General features: G+C 39.9%; 1 protein-coding gene and 1 pseudogene across 5 annotated transcripts in view; both read right to left on the bottom strand.

The window, feature by feature from the left end:
• Positions 1 to 16116: 16116 nt before the first annotated feature.
• LOC141571260 (large ribosomal subunit protein eL30 pseudogene) lies at positions 16117 to 18268 on the bottom strand (annotated as a pseudogene).
• A 3269-nt stretch (positions 18269 to 21537) lies between these two features.
• PTCH1 (patched 1) overlaps positions 21538 to 25525 on the bottom strand; it is a 68574-nt gene continuing 64586 nt past the window's right edge. For all 5 annotated transcript variants that reach the window (XM_019711985.3, XM_074330254.2, XM_019711991.3 and 2 more), the window contains 2 exons: positions 24942 to 25491; positions 21538 to 24418 (listed from right to left, as the gene is read on the bottom strand). In XM_019711985.3, the coding sequence (XP_019567544.2) occupies positions 24943 to 25491 (549 nt within the window). In that variant the 3' untranslated portion in view covers positions 21538 to 24418; position 24942. The remainder of the gene's footprint in view (positions 24419 to 24941; positions 25492 to 25525) is intronic.

The raw sequence follows: 25525 nt of genomic DNA, 5'->3' as shown, positions 1-25525 counted from the left end.
GAGGGCTGAATGGATAAGAAAACAAAAGCCTTACATATGCTTCCCACAAGAGACTCACTTTTTTTTAATTAAAACACATATGTATTTTTTAATTTTATTGGGGAATATTGGCGAATAATTTTCTCCAGGGCCCATCAGCTCTAAGTCACTGTCCTTCAGTCTATTGTGTTTCCCCAAAAATAAGACTTAGCTGGATCATCAGCTCTAATGCATCTTTTGGAGCAAAAATTAATATAAGACATGGCCTTATATTAAAATAAGACCACATCTTATTTTAAGTTTTGCTCCAAAAGATGCATTAGAGCTGATGGTCTGGCTAGGTCTTATTTTTGGGGAAGCACGGTAGTTGTGGAGGGCGCAGCTCAGCTCCAAGTCCAATCATTTTCAATCTTTAGTTGCAAGGTGTGCAGCCCACCATTCCATGTGAGAATCGAACCGGCAACCCTGTTGTTGAGAGCCTGCACTTTAACCAACTGAGCCGTCTGGCTGCCCCAAGACTCACTTCTAATTGAAAGACACACAGAGACAGAAAGTAAAGGGATAGAAAAAGTTTTTTCATGATAATGGAAACAATGAGAAAAAAAAAAAAGCTGGGGTAGCAATACTTATACCAGACAAAATAAACTTTAAAACAAAGACTATAACAAGTGACAAAGAAGGACCCACTTCTGAGTATTTATCTGAAGAAACCCAAAATTCTACCTCAAGGGGACCTGTGTATCTGTATGTTCATTGCAGCGTTGTTTATAATGGCCAAGATGTGGAGGCAGCCTTACGTTGAAGGAAGAATGGATAAAGAGGACGTGGTACCTATATACAATGGAATATTGTTTGGCCATGGAAGGGAATGGGTTCCTGCCATCTGTGTCAACATGGATGGACCTGGAGGGTATTGTGCAGTGGAGTGTCAGACAGAGAGGCAAATACATTATGATTTCGCTCATAGATATAGAAAACATTTTGATGGCTGCCAGATGGGATGGGGGGTTGGGAGTGTGGGTGAAAAAAGGGGAAGAGATTAAAAAATACAAATTCGTTGTTACAAAGTAGTTATAAGGATATAGGGCATAGCATAAGGAATATAGTCAATAATATTGTAATAACTATGTATGGTGTCAGATGGCTACTAGATTTGTTGCGGTGATATATGGGAGGAGGTTGAGGGACAGGGTGAAAAAGGTGAAGAGATTAATAAGTACAAATTGGTAGTTACAAAATAGTTATAGGGATGTAAAGTATAGCATGTGAAATATAGTCAATGATATGGTAATAACTACGTATAGTGTGCCAGGCGGGTACTTGATGTGTCAGGTGGATCATTTCTTAAATTATGTAAATATCTAACCACTATGCTGTACACCCGAAATTAATATAAAATAATATTTAATGTCAAAAAAACATAAATAAAAGTAAACTGGCATAAGAAGGCACACTTTATCTAGGAACCCTGCCCATAAAATGCCTAGAAATTGAAAAAAATCAAGCTGACTTCCTATAAAAACAAGTGTAAAAAGAAAATAAAAAATGTTAAAATAACCTTTGAACTGATGAAAATTATCCCTCAGAAAACCATTCACAAAACCCTCCTGACTGAATTCAGTATCCTAAAAAATATATATGGAAATGGATTAAAATCCTAGAATCATAAATGTAAAAAACAAAAAAACCAAAACTAAGACTAGAAATGGATACAAAATGGAAAGAAATGCAATATGAATTGATTGAACTCAAGAAGATATTAAAGAAAAAAAACGCATTTATCTCAGAAATTAAGAATAAATTACAAATTCCAATGGAGAATAGATTTCAATGAAAATTTAATAAGGGTGTTGAAGAAAAGTAGGCAAACAACCAAGAGAATTAAAATGAGATAAAGAAGTTAAAAGCATCCAAGAGAAAGTGGCTCAAAGGGAAGGCAGACAAAAAAGGTCCAAACACATGAATAATTGTAGTCCCTGAAGAAACAAACAAAATATTGGAACAGAACAAGTATTTACATTTCTAATACAAGGTAACTGTCCTAAAATTAAAGAAAATTTCAATCTACATATAGAACAGGCCTATTATGTAACTTTGAAAATTGACATGAGACAATTTTCTCCAAGATATATCCTATAATAGTAAAACTATTAGACTTTAAAACAAAGGAAAGAAATTCTCAGTTTCTTGGCAAAAAGATCTATTTACTTACAGGTAAGAAAGTCAGGTGTGGCAACAGGCTTCTCCTGAGCCATATTCAAAGTAAGTTAACAGCAGCACTTTCATGACACTCAAGAAAAGAAAGTGCTAGTCAAGGATTTTATATCCATGTAAGCTATCCAAACTATGGAATACTGTACATATGTCCTTCCTGAAGAATATGCTAAAAAATGAACTTCATCCAACTAAATGTGAACAGAGGAAATTTCAGCAAAATAACCAATGGTGAACACTTAATATAGTTCACTGTAGAGCTCGGAGTAAAACAAGGGAGGCAACATGTGGAGAGCATATGAATATTATACATTCTGACAAAGTAGAAAGAATAGAACTAAGAGATGGGAGGATACAGGGCAAAAATAGGGTAAACCAGAATAAGATCATTACCTGTTGTAGCAAGTAGGAGTCAGAAGTTACCATTGATGGGTCAGATTATAAGAAGTTAAGTAAGAAAAAAAAAAAAGGAGCTGGGGAACTAGAAAATATATAAATACAAAAGTAATAACTAGAATAAAAAATTCTTAAATACCTAAAGAAACTTTAAATTAATATAGTTGACATACTAAACAGAGAAAGAGGCACAGTAAATACAATATAATATACACTATAATTATAACATAAAATGCTTTTAGAGTTGAGACCAAACATAAGTCATATTGTTAAATGTGAATAGGTTTAACTGCCCTATTTATGAAAAGATCTTCAAATTGGCTTATATCGCAAAACCCTAAGCTGTAATCACAAAACACTTAAAAAAAAAAAAAAAAAAAAGACACACCTAAAACACAGTGATTCAGAAAGAGTGAAAATAAGGAGGTGGACAAGGATTTACCAGGCTAATTAAAATAATGAGACTTCAAGGATTGTTATTGTGATATGAGACAAAGTAGAATTTAAGCCAAAAGGCATTAAACAAAATAAAGATGCTTAGTAAAGTTACATCCATAATTCACAAAGGACTTGGAACCGGTATTAAAGAGGGAAATGCTATAAAGAAAATTATTGGGATAATTGTCAAAATTGGAATACAGGCTGCAGTTTCAATAAAAGGGTCGCATCAAAGTCAAGTTTCCTGAATAAGAGAATAGTCCTTATTCTTAGGAAATACACATAGAATTATTAAGAAATAAGGGTAATATGATGTATGTAAGTTACTCATAACTGGTTTTAAAAAGTAGTGAATCTGGGTAAAGGGCAAATGAGAGATCTTTGTATCATTCTTGCAACTTTTCATTGTTTGAAATTCTTTTTTAAAAAGGCAAATTGTATCATTTGTTAAAATTCATCAAAAGGCTGACTTTAAATTTGTGCATTTCAGCACACGTAAATTTTACCTTAAAAATTCCCCAAAAGATAAACAGATATTGAACACTAGTTAATAGATGCATGCTAAAGTATTTAAGGGTGAAGTATACTGATGTTGGCAACTTCTGAAAGCTTAAAAAATAAGATGACTCAATGAATGGGTAAGAGGGATGGATAAATGGGTATGTATGTGATAAAAGTAATTATCGCAAAGTGTTAATTACAGAATGTAGGTTGTGGGTATATGAGTGTTAATTGTATGCTTCAACTTTTTCTGTATGTTTGAAAATGTTCATAATAAAATGAGAGAAAAAAAGGTACATCAGTAGTTTGATGCTGTGTAGACTTTATAAATAACTAGAGGGCTGACTAGATTTTCCACTTTTCTGCACTTTCTCTTTTTCCTTGACCTATTAGACTCTAACTTCCGGGCCAGCCACATAAAGTCTTGGAAACACCAGGAACCTGTGTCTCACCTGGGTCCTGATGCTCTATGGATGAGCTGGTTTGTTCACTTACAGAACCAGACCCACAAATCGAGTCCCATGTTTCCTTTGCTCCAATGTGTAATCAATTAGGCCAAAGCTCTTCATACTTTGAATTTGCTTCCTTTAACACACACACACACACACACACACACACACACACACACACACACCTGTCTTCGCTGGGTGAGGCAAAGCAATGCAAGTCTGGTTCTGGTTTATTCTTTAGGGTAAGAAAAAGGCCATTAAAATTCTCTCTGATGGTTGAGTCAGTTCTTGTGGGGGGAAGGGAGGGGCAGCGCCAAGGGAAGAAATTTCCTGGTAAGCAAAGCCCCACTTAAAAATTTTCCCTTTCTTTCTTTTTGTTTCTCCTTTTTTCTCTCTTGAAGCCACTCTCCCTGGAGTCAAAGCATTTTACAAAAACAAACCACTCCAAAGCTTTCAAGTCCAGGGAAAGCTCAAGCAAAGTTAATTAACATGAAGGTTCTCACAAAAGTTAATTAACATGAAGGGACTCACAAAAGCTGTCTGTTGGCATCTGCTCGCCTCCCATGTGCAGCGGTCCCTTTGTCTGATGGCAGACCAGCTCAGCCCGGCCTCGCAGCATCTCCCAGGGCCCAGGCTGCCTTCATTTCTCCCAGAGCACGTCTGAATCCTCCGTAGAGCAACCCGCCCCACGCTCTCGGAGGCTCCTTGCTTCCGTGATGATCCGCTGCTGCTTGTAAAAAAATCCCTGAAGAAAGCTAATTTCAAAAATGCTAGTTTGAAAAGGAAAGAGAGGAAAGGAGAGTGGGGGAGAGGGGAAGAGGAGGGAAAACAAATGAGGAAGGACAATAATAAAATCTCTTTTTAAAAAGTTCTTTGTAACATAAAGGTTGTTTTTGGCAGAGCAATTAAAAAATACAGATATATGCAAAACAATAATAATATAATGAAATAACATAGTATAATAAATATTGAAAAATATAACATATTGAATAATATATATAATGATTATTAAATAATATTCCATTAATATCAATAAATGATATTGAATATTGCTTGTGTGAATAATATAATGAAAATGTACATCCTTGCTGCTGACTTTGCCTCTGCTCTTATGGAAAGATATTGTTTTCAGAAACAGGGTTATAATGTACTGCTTTTTTTTTTTTTTTTGGTAATCTGCTTTTTAATTGATGAATCGACCATGAACATTTTTCAATGTCAGTAAATTCATGGGTGGTCTCTGCAGACCCACAAGGATTTTTCTGATCTTCCAGATAATCAAACTGACACAAATAAATGCGGATAAGATTTCACTATGTCCCTTATCAGGCCTCTCACATGTATACAGCCAGTGCATATTGTGAGCATGCATATGTATTGAACAAACCACATGAAGAAAGGTTATTCCTTTTAAACAAAGGCTTACTGTGGGGATTCTTCCCTAGAAAGAAGTTGTACAGTTGTGTCAGAAAAAATCCATTTGTTTAGATTTACAAATTTTGGAGTTATGTCTAGTTTACCCAGAACTTTGACATTGAGGATGTTTACAAAGAATGCTGATTTGGTTCCCTTTAGAGACTTTAAAATGTCTATTTCTGAGTTGCTAATGGTTATGAAGGAGTCATACAAGCACGTGTAAAATCTTCCTTCTTCGGGAACAGCTCACAGTGGATGGTCATGGTCCTTTGAGAGCTCGTGCTGCCAGGTTGGCTCGCCTGCAGAGGCTGGTCAGGTGCGTTCACTGACAACTATTTAGGAATTTTGGGGTGTGAGACTGATGTGACAAGGACACAAAGAGAAGATCCAAGGAAGACTTGATTCTCATTGCAGATATTTCCTATTATTATTACCAGAAGTTTGGTTTTTTTTCCCCCTCCAAATGCTTCTTATAATTCCAGGTGTCACTAAAACCACTTGGTTTAATTGCCCAGTACCTGCTTTGCCAGCTTCCATAAACAGAAGCATTTTGAAGCGACTGGCTCGGAAGAAAACAGGACTGGACACACTGCAGCCTTCTCAATGCTTGAGGCAACGTGGACAGGTTAGAAACATAGTTGGGTCTTTTTATTTCCTACTGTATAAGCTGTATCAGAAAATCTGCAGCTGATGACAACGACAGAAGCTAAAGATATAATAGCTAAATGCAAATTTAGATAGCAGAGACCAGAAATATTTTTATACAAGTTGCAAACAGGAAAGAGCCTGAAATCTGAAAAGTTAAGAAAGACCATTCCAGATCATGGAAGGAAGTGCCCCTGGGGGGGGGAGGGGGGGGTTGAGAGCATGACCTGAATTTAAATCCTGGCTTTGCTCCCTAATCGCTGAAGGGCCTTGTATATTACTGTGGAGGGTTGGTGCCCAACATCCATTCTAATTGTTTTACAACTCAGAAGTGAGAAATGAAAGACATTTCCAAGACTCCCTTGCAGCTAAGGGTTACCATTTGGTGCAGTTGGAGAAAGCAGAAAGCAGAAGTGTGTCCAGGGCCATATTTGTGTTGCTTCTGGGTTTCTCCTGGGAACCACGGTTGTGGTGGCTTGGTTCCAAAACTGTGAAGAACTTTCCGGTTTGACTGGTGGCTTCTTGATCTTAAAAGAGGCAGAAAGCTTCTTGGTAGTCTGTGTCTGTGGCATTGGCATTGTTCCTCAAAATTCAGCCCACAGTTTTTTTCTCCAGTTTTCTCAATAACTCTGTAAGCCATTTATTACGTTGTAATAAATCTCTTTTTGCTTAAACCAACTAGTGTGGATTCTGTTCCTTGTAATATAGCCCTGACCAACAGAGTTACTTAACCTCTCCATGATGGCTTCTCATGTGTCGCCTTGGCTAGGCTCGGTTACACTACAGTCCCCAGCATTCTCTTTCCAGTATGTTTCTGGTTAGGGTTATTCTCTTTTGAAAATTGGAGGATGGAAGGGAAACAGTGGCCATTTTGAAGCATGCACATACCTTCTCTCAGGTATTCAATTTTGCATATGTAAGTACCTAATCAATCACCTAAGGAGATTGTCATGGGTGGGCCTGACCTAATCAGGTGGGAGGCCTTTAAAAAGGTATTCCCCTTCTGTAAGTTTAGAAATTCTCTCCTGTGAACAGTAAGCTTCAGCTCAAGCCTGGTCATTATCTTCCCTTCCTGTCTGCCTTAAGGAGGACCTTGGACTTGCTTAGCCAGCCCTACACAATTGTGTATACCAATTTCTTGTAATAAATCCACCTATCTATCTGTTATCTATCATCAGTCTATCTATCCATCATCTATCTATCATCTATTTATCAATCTGTCATCTGTTTATTAGCTCTGCTTCTCTTGTTGGACCCTAACTGATACACACTTTGAGCCTCAGTATGTTCAAGTACAAAATGGGACTTAACGTCTCCTGCACAGACTTGCTCTAGGGTTATGTAAAGCACAGTACCTGGCAGGATGTCAGCTCTATTTTGGACACTATCTCTACTTCCATTCTATCCTGGACATTCATTTATAGGGTAGCTGTAGATAAGTAATCTCAAAACCACCTTCCCTCTGCAGAGATACCCAAATGATCCAGCCAGCTCACAATGATCCTTACGGCCCATGAATTTCTAGGTTCTGCTTATCTCTTACTGAAACTTAACCCATAACTAACTCTGCCACTTAGCGTCCTTTAATCATCTGATACAGAGCACTATACATCATTTGTTCCCTCCCTAGCTCCCACTAAGGTATCCCAAAAGATTCAGACATATACTGGTTAAATTGAATCAAACTCAGAATTTGTCAAAAGCTACACAATGCTCTTTGCAAGCAATACATATATATTGATATACATATATCAAAGGGTCCATCCTATTACTCCTTTTGTCATCCACCCCCAAGTATAGGTGGTGATAGGAAAGCGTAGCATATGGTTAAGTCCATGGCCATTCTGAGAACCAAATGCAGCAATTCTTTGGTACTGAAGAATTGAAATCTCACAGATTAGCTCATTCCTTAGGATGGCTGTTTGTTTGGTTTTATTATTACCGTGTATTTTCAGATGGAAAATATTCCCACTCTTCCTATATATCTCTCTCCTCAAATTATTAAACATAGAGTTACCATATGATCAACAATTCTACTCCTAGGTCTATATCCAAACGAAATGAAAAAATATGTCCACACAAAAACTGGTACATGCATATTTATAGTAGCACTACTCAGAATCACCAAAAGGCAGAAATAACCCAAATGTGCATCAACTGACCAATGATAAACAAAAATGTGGCATAGCTATACAGTGGATTCATATTTAACCATAGAAAGGAATAAAGTACTGATTCCTTCTACAACATAGATGAATCTTGAAAATACGTTAAGTGAAACAAGCCAGTAAGAAAGACCACGTACTATATGATTCCATTTATATGAAATGTTCAAAACTGAACAAAAAGTAGGTTAATTGTTCCTTAGGGCTGAAGGGATGGGGGAAGATAGGTGACAACAATGTTCTAAAATTGACTGTGGCAATGGTTGCATAACTATTATATACTAAAAACCATTGAGTTTTACACTTTCAGTGAGTGAATTGTATGGTATATAAATTATATCCCAATAAAGCTATTAAAAGAAAAAGAACCCAGAGAGTAGGGATAAAATTTATTCAGCAAACACACTCTCCTTTTTGAAGACTTTACGTCTTCGTCAGCAAATATACATGCTTCAAGTACACCTGTCTTAGGCCCAGGTTCCAGATTTTGCCCCTAAATTAACTGCTCACAACTGATTAACCCCCATCCAAATCATTGGCCATTACCTTCTTTAAGTTCTCTATCCAGAAATTAGTTGACAGAAATGAAGAACATCGAATACAGTAAACGTTTACGCCTGGCACATATTTGCGATTATTACTATTATTTTGGAATTTGCAGAACTGCCTAAATCTGCTACCTTTTTAATTGATCCTCGTTTCTCCTGCCATGGGTACCTTTCCTTCTCCTGTTCCCTTTTCTCTCTGGGAGCTCTTCAAGTTCTATCCTCGCTGTTTCTGTCGATCTATACTCTCTCTTGCCAGGTGTTCATCAACTATGGTTTTCATTTCCATTGTTTCCAGATTGATGTCTCTCTGGATCTCTAGGAACATCTTCTCATGTGTTTAGATGCCACCAGTTCAAAATGAAATCTGTCCTCCCTGAGTCCATCTGCTCCTCCTCGTTCCCTCATTTCAGTTGCAGGTACCTGTGTCCCCACAACCACTCACTCAGACCCGATGCCCAGCTCTTGTGAACACTGTGCTGCTCCACCCAAACCCAGACTCAGCCCTCTTCCCTAAGCTTTGGGAGTGTTGGTGGCTGACCGCTTGGCTCAGACCCTCTTTGAGAGTTGCACTTAATGGAAGAAAGACACCTGGCCCAAGATCATGCCCCTGTCCTGGGCAGCCTACATACAATGACTAGTCAAAGTCAGGGTGAAAGCTCTCGGCTCGTTGGTCTAATTGGAGCAGACTCTGACAGGCCATATCAGTGCCATGTAGTACCAGCTGCATGGCCGTTCACCATCTCCCTCTGCCCAGTGCTGCTTCTTTCACTCTCCCATAGGCCCTGACCTTTGGAGCTCTCCCCAGTAAACTTCCCGCACTCATATCTCCTTCTCAGAGTCTGCTTCTCCTGAAATCCAACCTGCAACACTGTCAGTCACCTTTTTACTTCCCCAGTCTCTTCTCTCAATAACAGTCCAAAACCTGTCAATGTCCTGTGAATCTGTGGCTCCCTTGCCAAGTCCAGTGAATGCCGTGGTTGAATTCAGGTCATTCAGGACAAAAAAACAAAAACAAAAAAACTGATTCCAATTTACCTGAGCACAAAAGCCTTTTTAAAATTAAATATTTTAGAAATAGATTTAGCTTTAGGCATAGCTTGATTCATGGTTCAAATGCTGTAACCAATTTTAATTTTGTCCTCTCCCTTTGTTGGCTCTGCCTTCTGCTCTTTTGGCTCCTTTCTTAGAAAATCTCTCCCCCTCTGTTCACAGAGAGGCTGCAGATTCCCCATGGGAAAGCACATCTTTTTTTTTTTTAATTAAAGTTTATTGGGTGACACTTGTTAGTAAAGTTGCATAGGTTTCAGGTGTACAATTCTGTAATTCATCATCTATATACACATTGTGTATTCACCACCCAGAGTCAGTTCTCCTTCCATCACCATGTATTTGATCCCTTTTACCATCATCTATCACGCCCCTCTTCCTTTACCCTCTGGTAACCACTAAATTATTGTCTGTGTCTATGAATTTTTGGGTAAAGCACATCTTATGCCTCCTTTTAGAAATTTCAGTGAAAGCCTCACAACATCTGACAGATTCTAATTAGTTCACGCTCCCATCTTTGAACCAATCATTGTGGCCAGAAGATGATGCTCTTATTGGATGGTCTGAGTCACATGATCAACTCTGGACCCTGGGACAAAAACAACTCTTCCTGAAGCAAATAGACTGAAAGTGGAGAAAGCGATGTTTCCTCTAGAAGAAAATTGGGTTAATACGGACCAAAGAGTGAATGGATGTTTCGAAACAAACAATTGGTTGCTTTTATAATTCTATTTCACAGCCACTGTAAAAGTTTCCTCTGATCTTCCTGCTTCAAGGTTCTTTTTCCATGCATCCCTTCCCGCATCCATCCCTCAGAGCTCTAAAACACAGACACAATCAGGTATCTGTTCAGCAGTCTTCAAGAGGACCTCCCTGTTTTGGCAAATTGCCTTCAGGCTATGTTTCAAGGTCACCTTCTTCCAGTGTGTCCTTCGTGCAGCACTTCTGAAACTTTCAGGAGCTGAAGAATCACCTGGAGAGCTTAAAACACTGAACCTTGACTCAGTGTGGCTGGGGTGGGGCCTTACATTTCTATCAATTTCCCAGATGCTGTTGAAGCTGCTTGCCCTAGGACCTCTACTCTGGGAAACACATCTCATGGGTGATGTGTACTCCAATGAAATGGGCCCCTCATTTTTCAGACATACTCCCACTTTACTACCCTTTGCGACTTAGCTCAGGTTGTTTCTTGTATTGATAATGACCTTCCTACAATCTCTGTCTACTGAAATCCTATCTTTCAAGGCCAAATTCAAATGCCATCTCCTCCAGGACTCCTTTCCTGATCTATCCATTCCTTTGAGCCTTATTTTTCTTAATTTATTCCTTTTTTGTAAATGATGGATTATATTCCATATTATAATATTTAGTATAGTAGTATCTTACTTTATCTAACATATTTCTTTTTAAAGCATAAAATATTTTTGTTGCTTTCTTTGTTTCAAAATGAAACAAAACAGGTTTATTATAGAACTATTTACATCAAAAAATAGGAGAAAATAAAACATACAAAAAGTCATCTTTGGGACAATCAGGGGGATTTGAATATGAATTGGGTATTATGTGATATAAAGGAATTATTTTTAATCTTGTTTGGTGTAATATAGCAGGGTGATTAGGTTTAAAACAAAGTCCTCACTTAGAGATACATACTGAAGTGTCTGCAGATGAAATAGTATGATGTCTTAAATTTGTGTTTAAATACTCCAGCAAATGTGAAAAGTTGGAAGAGAACTGACAAAATAGAATTGGGGAAATGTTACCAATTGTTGGAACCGGATGGTGGATATATAAGGGTTCATTATTCTACACACTGTTTGTGTGTTTGAAATTTTCCCATAGTAAAAAGTAAAGCAAACACAACAACCCAAAATCTATGGGATGCAGTGAAAGCAGTTCCTAAGAAGGAAATTCATAGCAATGCAGGCCTATCTAAAGAAACAAGAAAAACCTCAAATCGACAGGCTATCTTTACACTTAAGGGAACTGGAAAAAGAACAGCAAACCAAGTGCAAAAGGAGTACAAGGAAGGAAATAATAAAGATGAGAGCAGAAATAAATGAAATAGAGACGAAAAAACAAACAAAAAACAAAACAAAACAATACAAAAGATCAATGAAACCAAGAGCTGGATTTTTTAAAAGATAAACAAAATTGACAAACCCTTAGCCAGACTCACCAAAAAAAAAAAAAAAAGAGAGAGAGGACAAAAATTAATAAAATCAGAAATGAAAGAGAAGTGACAACAGATACCAAAGAACACAGAAAAGTTTAAGAAAATACTACGAGCAAACATATGCCAACAAGTTAGACAATCTGGATGAAATAGATAAATTTCTAGAAGCATACAGTCTTCCAAGACTGAATCAAGGAGAAACAGAAACTCTGAACAGACCGATTACTACCAAAGAAATTGAATCAGTAATCAACAAGCTCCCAAAAAACAAAAGCCCTGGACCAGATGGTTTCACAGGTGAATTTTACAAAACGTTCAAAAAAGAATTAACACCTATTCTCAAATTATTCCAAAAAATCCTGAAGGAGGGAAGGCTCCCAAACATATTTTACGAGGCCACTATTACTCTGATCCAAAAACCAGACAAAGACATTACAAAAAAAGAAAACTACAGGCCAATATCCCTAATGAACATAGATGCAAAAATCCTCAATAAAATACTAACAAACCAGATTCAGCAACACATTAAAAAGATCATACACCACGATCAAGTGGGATTCATTCCTGGTATGCAAGGTTGGTTCAATATCTGTAAATCAATTAATGTGATACACCACATTAACAAAATAAAAAATAACAATTATATTATCATATCAATAGATGCAGAAAAAGCATTTGACAAAATCCAGCAGCTATTTATGATAAAAACTCTTAGCAAAGTAGGAATAGAGAAATCATATCTCAACATAATAAAGGCCATGTATGATAAACCCACAACTAACATCATACTCAATGGGGAAAGGCTAAAACCTTTCCCCTTAAGATCACGAACAAGACAAGGATGCCTGCTTTCACCATTTTTATTCAACACAGTTCTGGAAGTTCTAGCCACAGCAATCAGAGAAGAAAAAGAAATAAAAGGCATCCAAATTGCAAAGGAGAAAATTGTCATTATATGCAGATGACGTGATACTATAGAGAACCCCAAAGACTCCACCAATAAACTATTAGAGCTGATAGATGAATTTAGTAAAGTAGCAGGATACAAAATTAATATTCAGAAATCACTTGCATTTGTATACACTAATAATAAACTATCAGAAGTAGAAATCAAGAAATGAAGAAATCCCATTTACAATTGCTTCAAAAACAGTAAAATTCCTAGGAATAAATTTAACCAAAGAAGTAAAAGACCTGTACTCAGAAAATTATAAGGCACTGAAGAGAGAAATCAAAGAAAATACAAATAAATGGAAACACATACCATGTTCATGTATAGGAAGAATTAATATAGTTAAAATGTCAATACTACCTAAGGCAATATATAGATTCAACACAATTCCTATCAAACTACCAATGACATTTTCACAGAAATAGAACATATAATCCTAAAATTTATATGGAACCAAAAAAGACTCCAAATAGCCATGGCAATCTTGAGAAATAAGAACAAAGTGGGAGGTATCATGCTACCTGACATCAAATCATACTACAAGGTTATAGTAATCAAAACAGGATGGTACTGGCATAAAAACAGACACATAGATCAATGGAACAGAATAGAGAGCCCAGAAATAAATCCATGCCTATATGGCCATTTAATCTATGACAATGGAAGCAAGAATTTACATTGGGGTAAAGACAGTCTATTTAATAAGTGGTGCTGGGGAAACTGGACTGCAAAAAAATGAAACTGGACCACATCCTTATGCCATATACAAGAAAAAATTCAAAATGGATTAAAGACTTAAATGTAAGACCTGAAACCATAAAACTCCTAGAAGAAAATATAAGGAGCAAATTTGTAGACAATATCCTGAATTATTAGTGATATATCCCCTCAGGCAGGGAAGTAAAAGAAAAAATAAACATACAGCATTACATCAAACTAAAAGTTTTTTCACAGCAAAGGAAACCATCAATAAAACAAGAAGGCATCTTACTGAATGGGAGAAGACATTTGTCAATGATATATCTGATAAGGGGTTAATATCCAAAATTTATGAAACATTCATTCAACTCAACACCAATGAAACAAACAACCCAATTTAAAAATGGGTAGAGGACATGAAGAGACATTTCTCTAAAGAGGACATAGAGATGGCAAACAGACATATGAAAAAAGGCTCAACCTCACTAATCATTAGAAAAATGAAAATAAAAACCACAATGAGATACCACCTGACTCTGGTCAGAATGGCTATCAGCAATTAATCAACAAACAACAAGTGCTGGCCAGGATGTGGAGAAAGGGGAACCCTCATGCACTGTTGGTGGGATTGCAGATTGGTGCAAACACTATGGAAATCAGTATGGAGGTATCTCAAAAAACTGGAAATGGAACTACCTTATGACCCAGCATTTCCACTCCTAAGTTATCTATCCAGAGAAATCCAAGATGCTAATTTGAAAAAATATATGCACCCCTATGTTTATTGCAGCACTATTTACAATAGTCAAGACTTGGAAACAACTGAAATGCCCATCGGTAGACGACTGGATTAAGAAACTGGGGTACATTTATATAATGGAGTGTTGCTCAGCTATAAAGAAGAAAGAAATGTTACCATTTGCAACGATATGGATGGACCTAGAGAACATTATGCTAAGTGAAATAAGTCAGTCAGAGAAAGACAAATACCATATGATCTCACTTATATGTGGAATCTAAAGAACTGAATAAATGAGCAAAGTAAACAGAAATAGTCTCAGAGATATATAGGAAAAACTGCTGGTTGCTAGTTGGGAGTGGGGTGGGGATGAGGGAGAAGGGGAAGGGATTAAACCACATAAATTGTAACTACAATATTGCCATGGGGATATGAAAGACAGTTTGGGGAATATAATCAATAATGTTGTAAAGATTTTGTAGGGTTTCTGATGGGCACTCGTCTAATTAGGGAGACCACTTCATGGAAGGTGTAGATGCCTGAACACTGTGCTGTACACCTGAAGTTGAAGCTGAATAATATTGAATGTCAACTATAACTTAATATATATATAGTCACGGGATATGGAGTACAGCATAGGGAATAGAGTCAATGGAATTGTAATAGATATATACGATGTCAGAGGGTTAGTAGATTGGGGGAGGGCGTTATCACTTTGTGAGGGGTGAAATGTCTATTACATTGTTTTGTACACCTAAAGCTAATAACAATTTTTAAAAAGTAAAGTAAAAGAAACCAAGAATGCCTTTACATGTGTATTTGTATATATGTATATTTATGGAGAGATAGAAATAGATTTTAATGCTCTTCATGTCAGGGACTACAGTCCTATTTCTCTTTTTATCCTGCACAGAATCTAAAACGGTGCCTGTTTCTAGAGAGGGTGCTATGCTTAGTAACTAGCTGTGGAATGAATGAACAGTAGAGACAAACAGGAACAATAGAAATGGTTCCCAACAGTCATGTTTAAGTCTAGAGGCTCAGGAACCCAGTACTAACTCTCCCCCTTACTTGCATGGTAAACGATTGTAGCCAATCGTTTAAACTGATAGGGTCTCAGTTTTCTCATCTGTAAAATAGGAGTAATTATAGTAGTTATTTTTCAGGATTCATCCTTTTAACAAGTACTGTACTTAACTGAGCACTGTGTTCCAGGAACCATTCTAGATACAGAGCTATGGTGATGAACCATGGCCCCAAAGCTCTGTCTTCAAAGAGCTGACATTCTAATAGGGTAAGAGAGACCATAAACAAGTAAGTTGGCAAAATAGAGAGGATGTTAGATCATACTAAAATGAGGTTAAAAAGGGAGCGAGGATGTGTTGGGGTGGGAGTAGAAGCTGTATTTGTAATTTTAAACTAAGTGGTCAGGCAGGACCCTCCTGAGAGGGAGACATTTCAACAAAGACCTGAATTCAATGAGGGAGAGAGCCAGGTGTCTGGGAGACGAATGTCTAGTCCATCGGGAGGGAAGTATAAGGGCAAATGCCCTGAGGCCAAACGATGCCCGGTGTGTTTGAGAAATAGAAAGAAACAGCCTCATTTGTCTGGGCTGGGGCTCAGGGTGGATACTTGGTTTGGTCTGGAGGCATTATACTCTACATCACAGGTGGCAAACTTTTTCTGTAACGGACCAGATAATAAATATTTTAGGCTTTGTGGGCCATATGATCTCTGTCACAACTACTCAACTCTGCCATTGCAGGATGAAAACAACCACAGACAATACATAAATGAATAGGCATAGGTGTGTTTCAATAAAACTTCATTTATAAAAACAAGTAGTATTTGGACTTGGCCTGTGGGCTATAGTTGGTCAATACACCTATCACTCTAAGATTTTGGAGAATGAAAGGAAGGTAGAGGAAAAACTTCACACATAAAACAAAGGCGTGTGTGTGTGTGTGTGTGTGTGTGTGTGTGTGTGTGTGTGTATTTTAATCAAGCTCTGGCCAGTTTTAGTAAGGACATTTTTTGCATGATTTACTTTTCACGAGTCTGTTCTGGCATGCTTCTAACGATATAGAGTCACCTGGACCAATGGTAGCCAGGGTGCATGATTTGTAGTATTTGCACACGCTGGGCCCAATTCAATATTATTGCCACTGTGGTGATGGACACCAGTTTGGGCCGACATGGCATAATAGTCAAGTTCCGATTTCCTCAAACTGGGCAGTTGTTGGTGAAGATGACCAGTTTTGCTTTGCCTGGTCTGATCGTTTTCAGAGCCTGCTTACACCCCAGCACGTACTTTCCATTTTTCATAATGAGTTAGGGTCTAGAGTTGACTGATTCCACTGACTTTTCATCTTTGCTCCCACCATCTTCCTGTCTAGAGTGCGAGCTGGCCCCCAACCAGGAGTAGCCACCACGATGTCCAGGCAGTGAGACAGCCAGGCACTGTGTCTTTATAATCTATCTTCCCTCTTTGGTTTTAGAACACCACGATTCTCAGAAAATTACTTTGGTGTGTGGTGAGGAATTCCTCTCATGGCCTCAACTCTGCTGGTACCTTCTTCTTAGTCAGGCTTTGCCTTTTCCTTCTTGCTTTCTTAGTTCACCTCCGTAATCATGAATTTCTCATCCTTTTCACTGCCCTGCCCCCATCTCTTCTTCCTATTTTCTATCTCCTCCTGCATTTTAGCGCTCTTTTCTCCTCATTTCGAGTCTCTATTGATACCATGCTTATTGGTTTTGTTTGGTGAAATAACTTATGTCCTGACCTTTATTGAGCAAGAAACGGTGGTTTTTATTACCAGTATTTTTGCTATTCAGGGTGAGGCTCCACCATTAGAATCTGTATTTTGGATAGATTTCTTTTGATCTTGGTGCGGGGAGAGTCCTCTCAGAGAGGACAACCCTTGAGACAATGAGAGTAGAGAGGAGAAAATTCGGAAGGGGTCAAAATTGACAGGTCAGGACTTCCCTCGCATGTGGGTATGTTTGGCAAGTACGTGTGTTCATGTTGTGTGTTCTGCAGTCCAAGGTGGCAGCAAGCTACATCTTTGGCAGCGAAAGAATAATTCATAAATTCAGGCATCCTCCCTTACTTACACTTTGAAAATCCCACCTTAATTGTGTGCACCTTATGATTACAGGCCATTAGAGACCATTAGTAAATGAACTATGAGATTTCAATCATGAAATGCAAACTCTCTTGTGAAATGCATACCTAGTTTCACATATTAATTGCTTCTAATTAAGGAGGAACATTTTAGCCAATTAGCTTTTGGAATTTAAGTGTAATCAGAAGGATAATTCAGAGATTTGCTAATTGCTTCCTCCATTGCAGCTGTTTGCCTTCAGTGCAGACACGTAGTCTATGTGCACATGGTGGCTGAGAGGCCCAGAAACTCTTGTGATAGTAGTTGTGTAGACAGCAGTCATCCATGCCTTTGAAATTAACACATGAAACAGATGTGGGGGGAGGGGTGATGAGGGCAACAAGAGAAAATAACAACACTGAACTGGACTAGATCCAGTTTCTAAACTGACTTGACTATTGAAGGCGTTGGCTAACGGTAGGCACGTCATATCACTTCTCTAGGTTTCTTGGATGCAAGATGGCAAATGTCTCATACAGCGTTAGCCTTCCATGATTCATGACAAACTCCCATGATTCTTGGTAACCTTCCATGATCCCCTGTGAGGTGGTAGCTGTAATAGGAAAAGAAAAGATCATCCACGGATAGAGGCCCAGGTGTGCTTGTTGACACGTCAGCAGTCACGATACTGAAGTATTATGGGCTGGCAACTGCTCTTGCAGGCTGTGGGTGTTTTGAAGGAGGTCTTTGTTTCTTGGCACTCTGTTCCATTCTTACCTTTCTTCATACCTCTTCCTCATTTTAATGGTCTTTTCCTACTTTTTGTGGTACTTGGGTCTTTTCCAGTGTCGGCCTCACTTTCTGGACATCTGAACACGTCTCCTCTGATAGATAGCTGTTCTCTTTCTCAGTCCACAGCAGAGAGCCTCCTGCTGTTCTCCATTCTTGCCTCATCTTGCTTCTCCTTTTGCTGTAAGAGGCTCTCAACAAGAGTCTACCTACCGCTGCTGCAGTCTGAACTTTGTAATTACTAAGGTTTTGCTTTTTTCTTTTGGCACTTGGACATGGGCTTAATGGTGCAATCCTCATTATTATATAATAACTCACCAGTCAGAACTTGCTCATCAACTTCTCCTCCATCTACACGATTTGTTTTCTTCGTAAAAATAAAACAGGTTCTTATCCACCTCCCTCCACCCCTCTCCGCAGGAAAACAAGCTGTTGTGTGTTGTATAGGAAGACGGTGCTGCTGACAGGTATTTCCTGGGCTTGTTTCAGTGTGAACTCTTATCGGGTTTCGTTTCTGCCTTGCGGATGGCTTACATCTCACACTCATGCCCTCAGCCTCAAGTCTTGTGGACAGGAAACAGAGAAGCTAAGAGAACACTCCAGGAAAAAAGGAATGTAAAGGGGTCAGTTGACTTTGAGAAAGACGCAGCTGTGGTTGCCTCTTCTGGGTGACGCTGCTCGTGGGGGTGTGTCTCATTCTCAGGACAAATGCTCTCTACAAGGCCAGTTCCCTTCACAGCTTCTCAGCTGAATGGCCCCGTTTCCTTTGCCCCCAGAAAGGGACTCCTTAAGGAGGAGACATGAAAACACTCTGCCTTGCAGCATGTACATGCTTTGGCTATGACAGGTTTAATTTGTGTCGTCCCTATTTCTCTCTTCTTTTTGTAATGGAGCGTCCTGGGTCCCCGTTTTCCTAAGGTCCATCATGTTCCTAACAGACCAGAATATCCCTTCAAGATTTTTATGCTGACAGTTGTAATTTCCTGGCAGGGAACCTATGCATCAAGTGTCATCCAACATGTCCCCATCACGACAGTATGAACAATTACACAGGTTCATGTTTGAGGCATGTTCTCATTAGGTTCAGTCTTCACTAAAAGTCATTAAAACTTGGCAAACGTTCTTTTTGGATGATTAATAGGTCATCTCCACTTCTCCTTTTAAGAGGTCAGTTGCCAGTTACCAAAAATGAAACACCTGCTTTTACATCAACGTGGCTGCTGCCCGAAATTTAGCAGCACGCAGCATTCCCGGAGCTGTTAAATACATCCGTTGTGCCAAAAAAAATGGGGCCTTATGTTTACCTAAGTCCTGAATAAATATGGTGGATTTTGGGACACAAATCTGGTGAAAAACTTCTCCCTAGGTCAACATGAAAATTAAGTGAGCTTACTTAGGTATATGTAATTTATAAAGACTGTAAGATCAGATGGCGATGGACATTTTGGTGGAATACAGCAAGTCTAAAAGAAAGCTTCTCTCAATTTGAATTTCAACTAATGCAATTAATATTTTCCGTGCTGTTTCGGGGGAGTGCATATTCCTCCATGACTTGTGACTGAACCAAGTGAGCATTATGTATGAAATTCACTACTGAAGGGCTTAGGAACACATCGCTGATACCAGGAGGAGGTGGGAAGGTTATAAGACAGAAAATCTTGCTTAGTATGTTATGATTATTTTTTCCAGGTAAAGTATCCGTTTTGTTTTACCTGGGCGTCTTACTCCTTGGTCAGTTTACTGTATACCTCGAATGTCCCCAAAAGGGACTCAGTAAGTACAAAACCCTCCCACAGCAATTCAGGTTTCTGTACGAGGGTTCTTGTCACCATAGGGGTGGGGAACTCTAAGAAGCTGAGAATTGGTGAGTGAACCAGAACTGTGTGGGGTTCACAGAGGTTGTGGGGATTCTCGTTTGACTCTTAATGTCTCCTCTGGTCCAGACCTTGTCACAAGCATCACAGCTTTCAACCTCCAGAAGTCAGTGAGGGCCACACATCATCTTTAATTTCTTTACTGATGAGGACAGAGGCTCTGATGTTTCATGTGATTTGCCTGAGTCAGTGGGTCACCTGGAACCCTCAGCAGGGAGGGTGGCAGAGGGTCTGGCCTGGTCTGGCCCTCCCTCAGCAAGGTCAGGAGCCCACGCCCTCCACTGAGGACTTGTCCCACAGTGGTGGCAGAGCACTACAGGGAATTCCTCTCCTGACTCCCAGACACAAATGTGGAGTTCACAGGTCTCCACTCTTTCCCACAGATGAACATGTGCTCTTGTGGAAAGACCACACAGAGAAGTCGGGATCGCTGTGCTGTTTCCAGATCTGGCCCGCAATGGCCGTGTAACCAAGTCAAATTATAAAAACATGGCCACATTCTGCTGGAAGGAATTTAGGGATTGCCTCTGCTGGTGTGTCCGAACCACCAGGACAGTTCCTTAAAGCAGACTCGTGGAATTCTGACTCGGTAGGTCTGGGGTGGCCCGAGATCCCACTTTTCAAGCAAGCTCCGAAGGCAGGCCAATGCTACCACACTTGAGGGTTGTCGGCTTATGATACCCTTGCCCTAAAATGGGCTGGCACTCTTTCTGAAGGGCCAGTTAGTAGTAATAAATAGTTTGGCTTTGCAGGACATACAGTCATGTTGCAACTACGCAATTCTGCCATTGTAGCTCGAAAGCGGCCATAGACAATCTGTACGTGAGTGAGTCTCTTCTGATAAATCTGTACAAAAACAAGAGGTCTGTGGGCTGCAGTTCGTTGACCTCACCACATGCTTGAAACAATTTGGGTCTCCAGTTCGTCCCTACCACTCCTTGCTTCCAGCTGTCAAGTGGGGATGCTATTCCTGGCCTGATTTTTCTCTCTGGCTCTACTAAAGATAAGGTATCACCATATCAAACACTCAGAAAAATAACTTTCTGTATCGGGTTCAATCAGCCCCACATTATCAGCTATACGGTTTAAGTACAATACCTTCATTTATTTTAACAATCACTGAATTTGTCTCTATAAACATTCCAATTATTAAGCATGACATAAAAAATAAGAATGTTAAGAGATGATGTAAGAAGGGATCATTTTGAATGGTAATTTAGGAAGTTTCTTGGTGTCAGAAAACAGAAACATAGAACTCTTTTTCTATCAACAATGCCTCCACGAAGTAGAACAAAAAATGAGTATTCGACAAGGTTAGCACGACGAAACAACAGTTTATGACGGCCTGACACACTAACTGCCTCCATAAAATATTTTAATTAAAAAACATTCTATAAACAAAGACATAACCAACAAGTTATATTATTTTTTATTCATGTTAGAATTTCTATCAGTGTTTGAACATTAATATTTAGAGAGTTTGTACATTTTTGCCTTCCAAGATTTAAAACGAGAACCACACTAGTTCACAAATGGTAACTAATACACATTTCACAATTGCGTGAATATTTACTCGATCTTACTCTCTTAACACTGTTAAAACATATTTTTTCCTTGCTGTACTTTACAATGAAAAGTGTGCCCCACTCATGTCTCAGCAAAGTTCCAGACATTATGGATTCATCACATATAAATTCTTTAAAAATATACTTCTGTCAAAAGACTTGATGACTACTATGTACACTACAAAAATAAATTTTCATATAAATAAATTATATGGCATACTTTTATCTTTGTAATTGAAATGACACAAACCCATTTCCACCAAAATCGGCAGAAAAGAGACGCAGTTTGAATATTTATTTCCTTTAAACTCCTTACACTAAAACCTACCATGAGTCCTTAATGAAAATGTTATATACTCTGAACTATTTAACATTAGTAAGCACTCTATACAAATAAAAATTCTGTTCAAAAGTAAAACATAGTTGTAATAGTGTTTCCAATAGAAATAAAAATCCCTGCATTTTTTTGTTATAAACTGGCATGACAAATACTGTAGGAAAACATTCTTATGATACAAAATTATAAATATCAGCAAAGATTTCTTTTAAAAAATTAAAACATCCAAATGAACAAATAAGACAGACAAAATAAAACTATTTTAAAAAGAGTGAGCGACAGAGACTCTAGTTGCCTGCCAGCGCCTGCGTTCTCCCTTTGCCAATGTGACTATCGGAGAAAGTTCTACGCTGTAGAAAGCAGGGGCTGGGCGAGCTGTCATGCACCACACAAGTTGGGCTCAGGAAAGGAGTGGGGGCAAGCCACGAGCCAGAGGGAAGCAGACCTCAGAATTTTGCATCATCAGGACAGAAGATTTCTGAGCAGATCTGGGTGGTAGGTAGACAGTGTGGTAACAGAGACACCAAACAGTAGCTGTTGGGGCCCCTGGCATATTAACACACCTGGCGGCTTCCAATTAGTATCTTACAGTTTTGTGGCGAGTTCAGGATCTGAGGTCACTGCACTGCTGGGTACTACTGGGGGCCCGTTGCCTTTCGATTAAGATTTTCCATGTAAAACAGGAAAGCATAACGGGAGCTGCCATTTGTGCACTACTATATTAGCTGAGTCTGAGTGCCAAGTGCTTCCCCGACATTCGCTGGTCTCTGGCTAAGAGCCGAGGAAGACCAAGCTTCAGAGCAAAACAACAGAATTGATACAGAAGCAAATCTTTAAAAATAATGCCTGGTTGAGAGATCTGCCTCCACATCCATTCTTCACTGCGGTGTACGTAATAAGCATCTTCCTGCTTGTGAATAAATGTCACATAGAAGTAACACTAAAAACGGTGAGAGGAAGGAGACGATTTATTGAGGAAGTGTGCACCCATAATATTAATATAAACTCACTGAGAAGGATCCTTCTGACGCTCATATCCTACAAAACCTCTTATGCCATATCACCATATTGGATGCTTGCTATTTGTTTTTAAAGATGCAAACAGATCCAGAGGGCCACGACCAAATGTGCAATTTAAGAAGAAAGGGAGTTTCAATAGTAGGGACTCAAACCATCACCTCTGTGGGCCCAGAATGAATAGGTTTCTCTACCTGTAGCAAGATCATTGTCTCTAAAACACTTTCAAATCCACTCTTACATTTGGGGGGGGGGGGGGGGAAGGTGTTGGTGTGCGTGCGCGCACGTGTGATGTGTGTGACGTGTGTGTGTGTGTGTGTGTGTGTGTGTGTGTCACAAGAGGTATAATGAAGGCTGCATGATACACTCACGGCCCACGTGAGGCTCACCACCAGCCATGTTCTCCAATGCTTGAACAATGCAGCGAACAGATGTTAGCTCTGTACCCTGAGGTAACAACCTCCACCATTAAGATCCACCTGAAGGAACTCATCTCGGAGGCACAAGCTGGGGTCTCTGGATGGCGGCCCATGATCTTAAGAGGTGCCCTGGATGTGAAGCGGGTCTGGCAAAAGGACAGGTGACGTTTAGGGCAGGCGAGCCCTCCACCAGCACCAGGCAATAACGGTATCCCGACTCTTCGAGCCTGACTAGGGCAGAGCCCACGAAGGGTTTACAGACAGTGAAAGAAACAAAAACAGGAAAAAAAAAAAATCACAGTACAGTACATTGGGAAACCACACACACGTTCACATACACAGCCGAACAGAAGAATCGCATCCAACTAACACCTAGAGAAGCCACCGGGGTTAACGTGCTTTCTTCATATCTGCTCATTAAACAACAAAATTATCACGCATAGCGTGTTTGAAAGTTAACAGTAACATTTCATACTACCACAGGGTTGTGATATGCAACTTTAAAATATTTTAAACAGAAACCTTTACAAAATAATCCTATTATATAAGCCATATTTGCATAGAATTATACAGGTAAATTATACAATATTTAAGCAGCAGCAACATATGCTGAAATTTAAGAGTAAGTTAAGCTTGGTTGTGGCACAGAGACCAATGTACAAACAGGGAGGGGCTTGCTGCGGCCTGCCCACTGCCCACGCTGGGGCAGGAGTGAAGAAGCCCCAGATCACACTACTTTACATCTGCTCCTCCGTATATTACATATGTGTACACCTCTTAAATATTTATCGAAATATTTCACAAAATAATACAACTGGTTACAGTAACGTCGAACTGCCATCCTGGTGCAGGACATTCACCTCCAAGCAGTTCTCTTCAAGCAGTTCTGGGGGGTGGGGGGGTGGGAGGGTTCCAATCTTTGGCCTCTTTGCTTCAGATTTTACTCACCCTTTAAAAGAAAAAAACAAACAGGAAGTCAAACGAAGTAACAGGTGTATGAGTCCATATTTATAAAGCACACAAACAGGCAAAAGTGATTTATAAAAAGAGAAATGGTGTGAGGCTGGGTGAGGGCAGGAGGGGTTTCCAGGGGCTGGTCGTGATCCCTTCCTCCATCTGTGAGCTGATGACATGAGTATGTTCATTTGTAACCGTTCACTGAGCTGTACATTTATCATACCTACCTGTATGGCACTTTAATAAAGATTGAAAAATAAGTGAAAGGTGCTGCTATTAGCATCTCTGTTAAGTTGCAGTAACTCTCAACAGGTTAACAGTGAGGGGAGAGACCCAGTTTGGGACACGACTAGTTCTCCAAGGATGACAGAGCTTGGACATGGCAGCCTTGCCTTAGGGATAAAAGATCACTCACGTTCAGTTCGGCACATACCAATGCCCGGGGTTTCCAAGCCCCAGAAACCCCAAGGAGCTTTGCTCTCTGTGTCCCTCTGTGTCCCTTCGGCCTCACACACCTCAGTTGGAGCCGCTGCCCCGGGGCCTCTCCTCACATTCCACGTCCTGCAGCTCTATGACCTCCACCTTGGAATCCCTCCTCTCACAGCGGACGTTAAAAGGCACGTGGGGGTCCTCAAACAGCCCGGGGTCCATCTCGGGGTAGTCCTCGTAGCCCGGGCACAGGCCCCCTCGGGGGTTCCGCCCGGGCCCAGGGGCGGGCGGGGGATGCACAGCAACAGTCACAGACGCTGAGGCCGTCACGGTGGTGATGGGCTGGCAGTAGCCGGGCACGGAGCTGCCCATGGCAGTGAACGCTGGGTGCCGAGGGTTGTGAGAGCGGGATCCCCGGGGGCCCATGCGGTCCCTATTGCTAGGGCCAGAATGCCCTTCAGTAGAAATTTCGAAAGCGTCTCTGCGCGGTCTGTAGGGGGGTGGTCGCAAGCTTTCTCTGGGAGGTTCCCTCCGGGGCTGCTGGCCTGGCCGTCCAGGTGGCAGGGACCCTGAGTCCAGGTGGGGCTGCTGTCGAGGGTTCGAGGGTGGATGATGTCTCCCTTCTGGATGGACCACCTGCAGAGGGTGAGGGCATGTTCAAGCAGGCCAG

This window comes from Rhinolophus sinicus, chromosome 16, assembly GCF_057876585.1.
Source record: "Rhinolophus sinicus isolate RSI-liver-muscle chromosome 16, RSI-T2T, whole genome shotgun sequence".
NCBI lineage: Eukaryota > Metazoa > Chordata > Mammalia > Chiroptera > Rhinolophidae > Rhinolophus > Rhinolophus sinicus.
The sequence above is the reverse complement of the archived record's forward strand: the minus strand, read 5'-3'. Positions and strand labels throughout refer to the sequence as shown.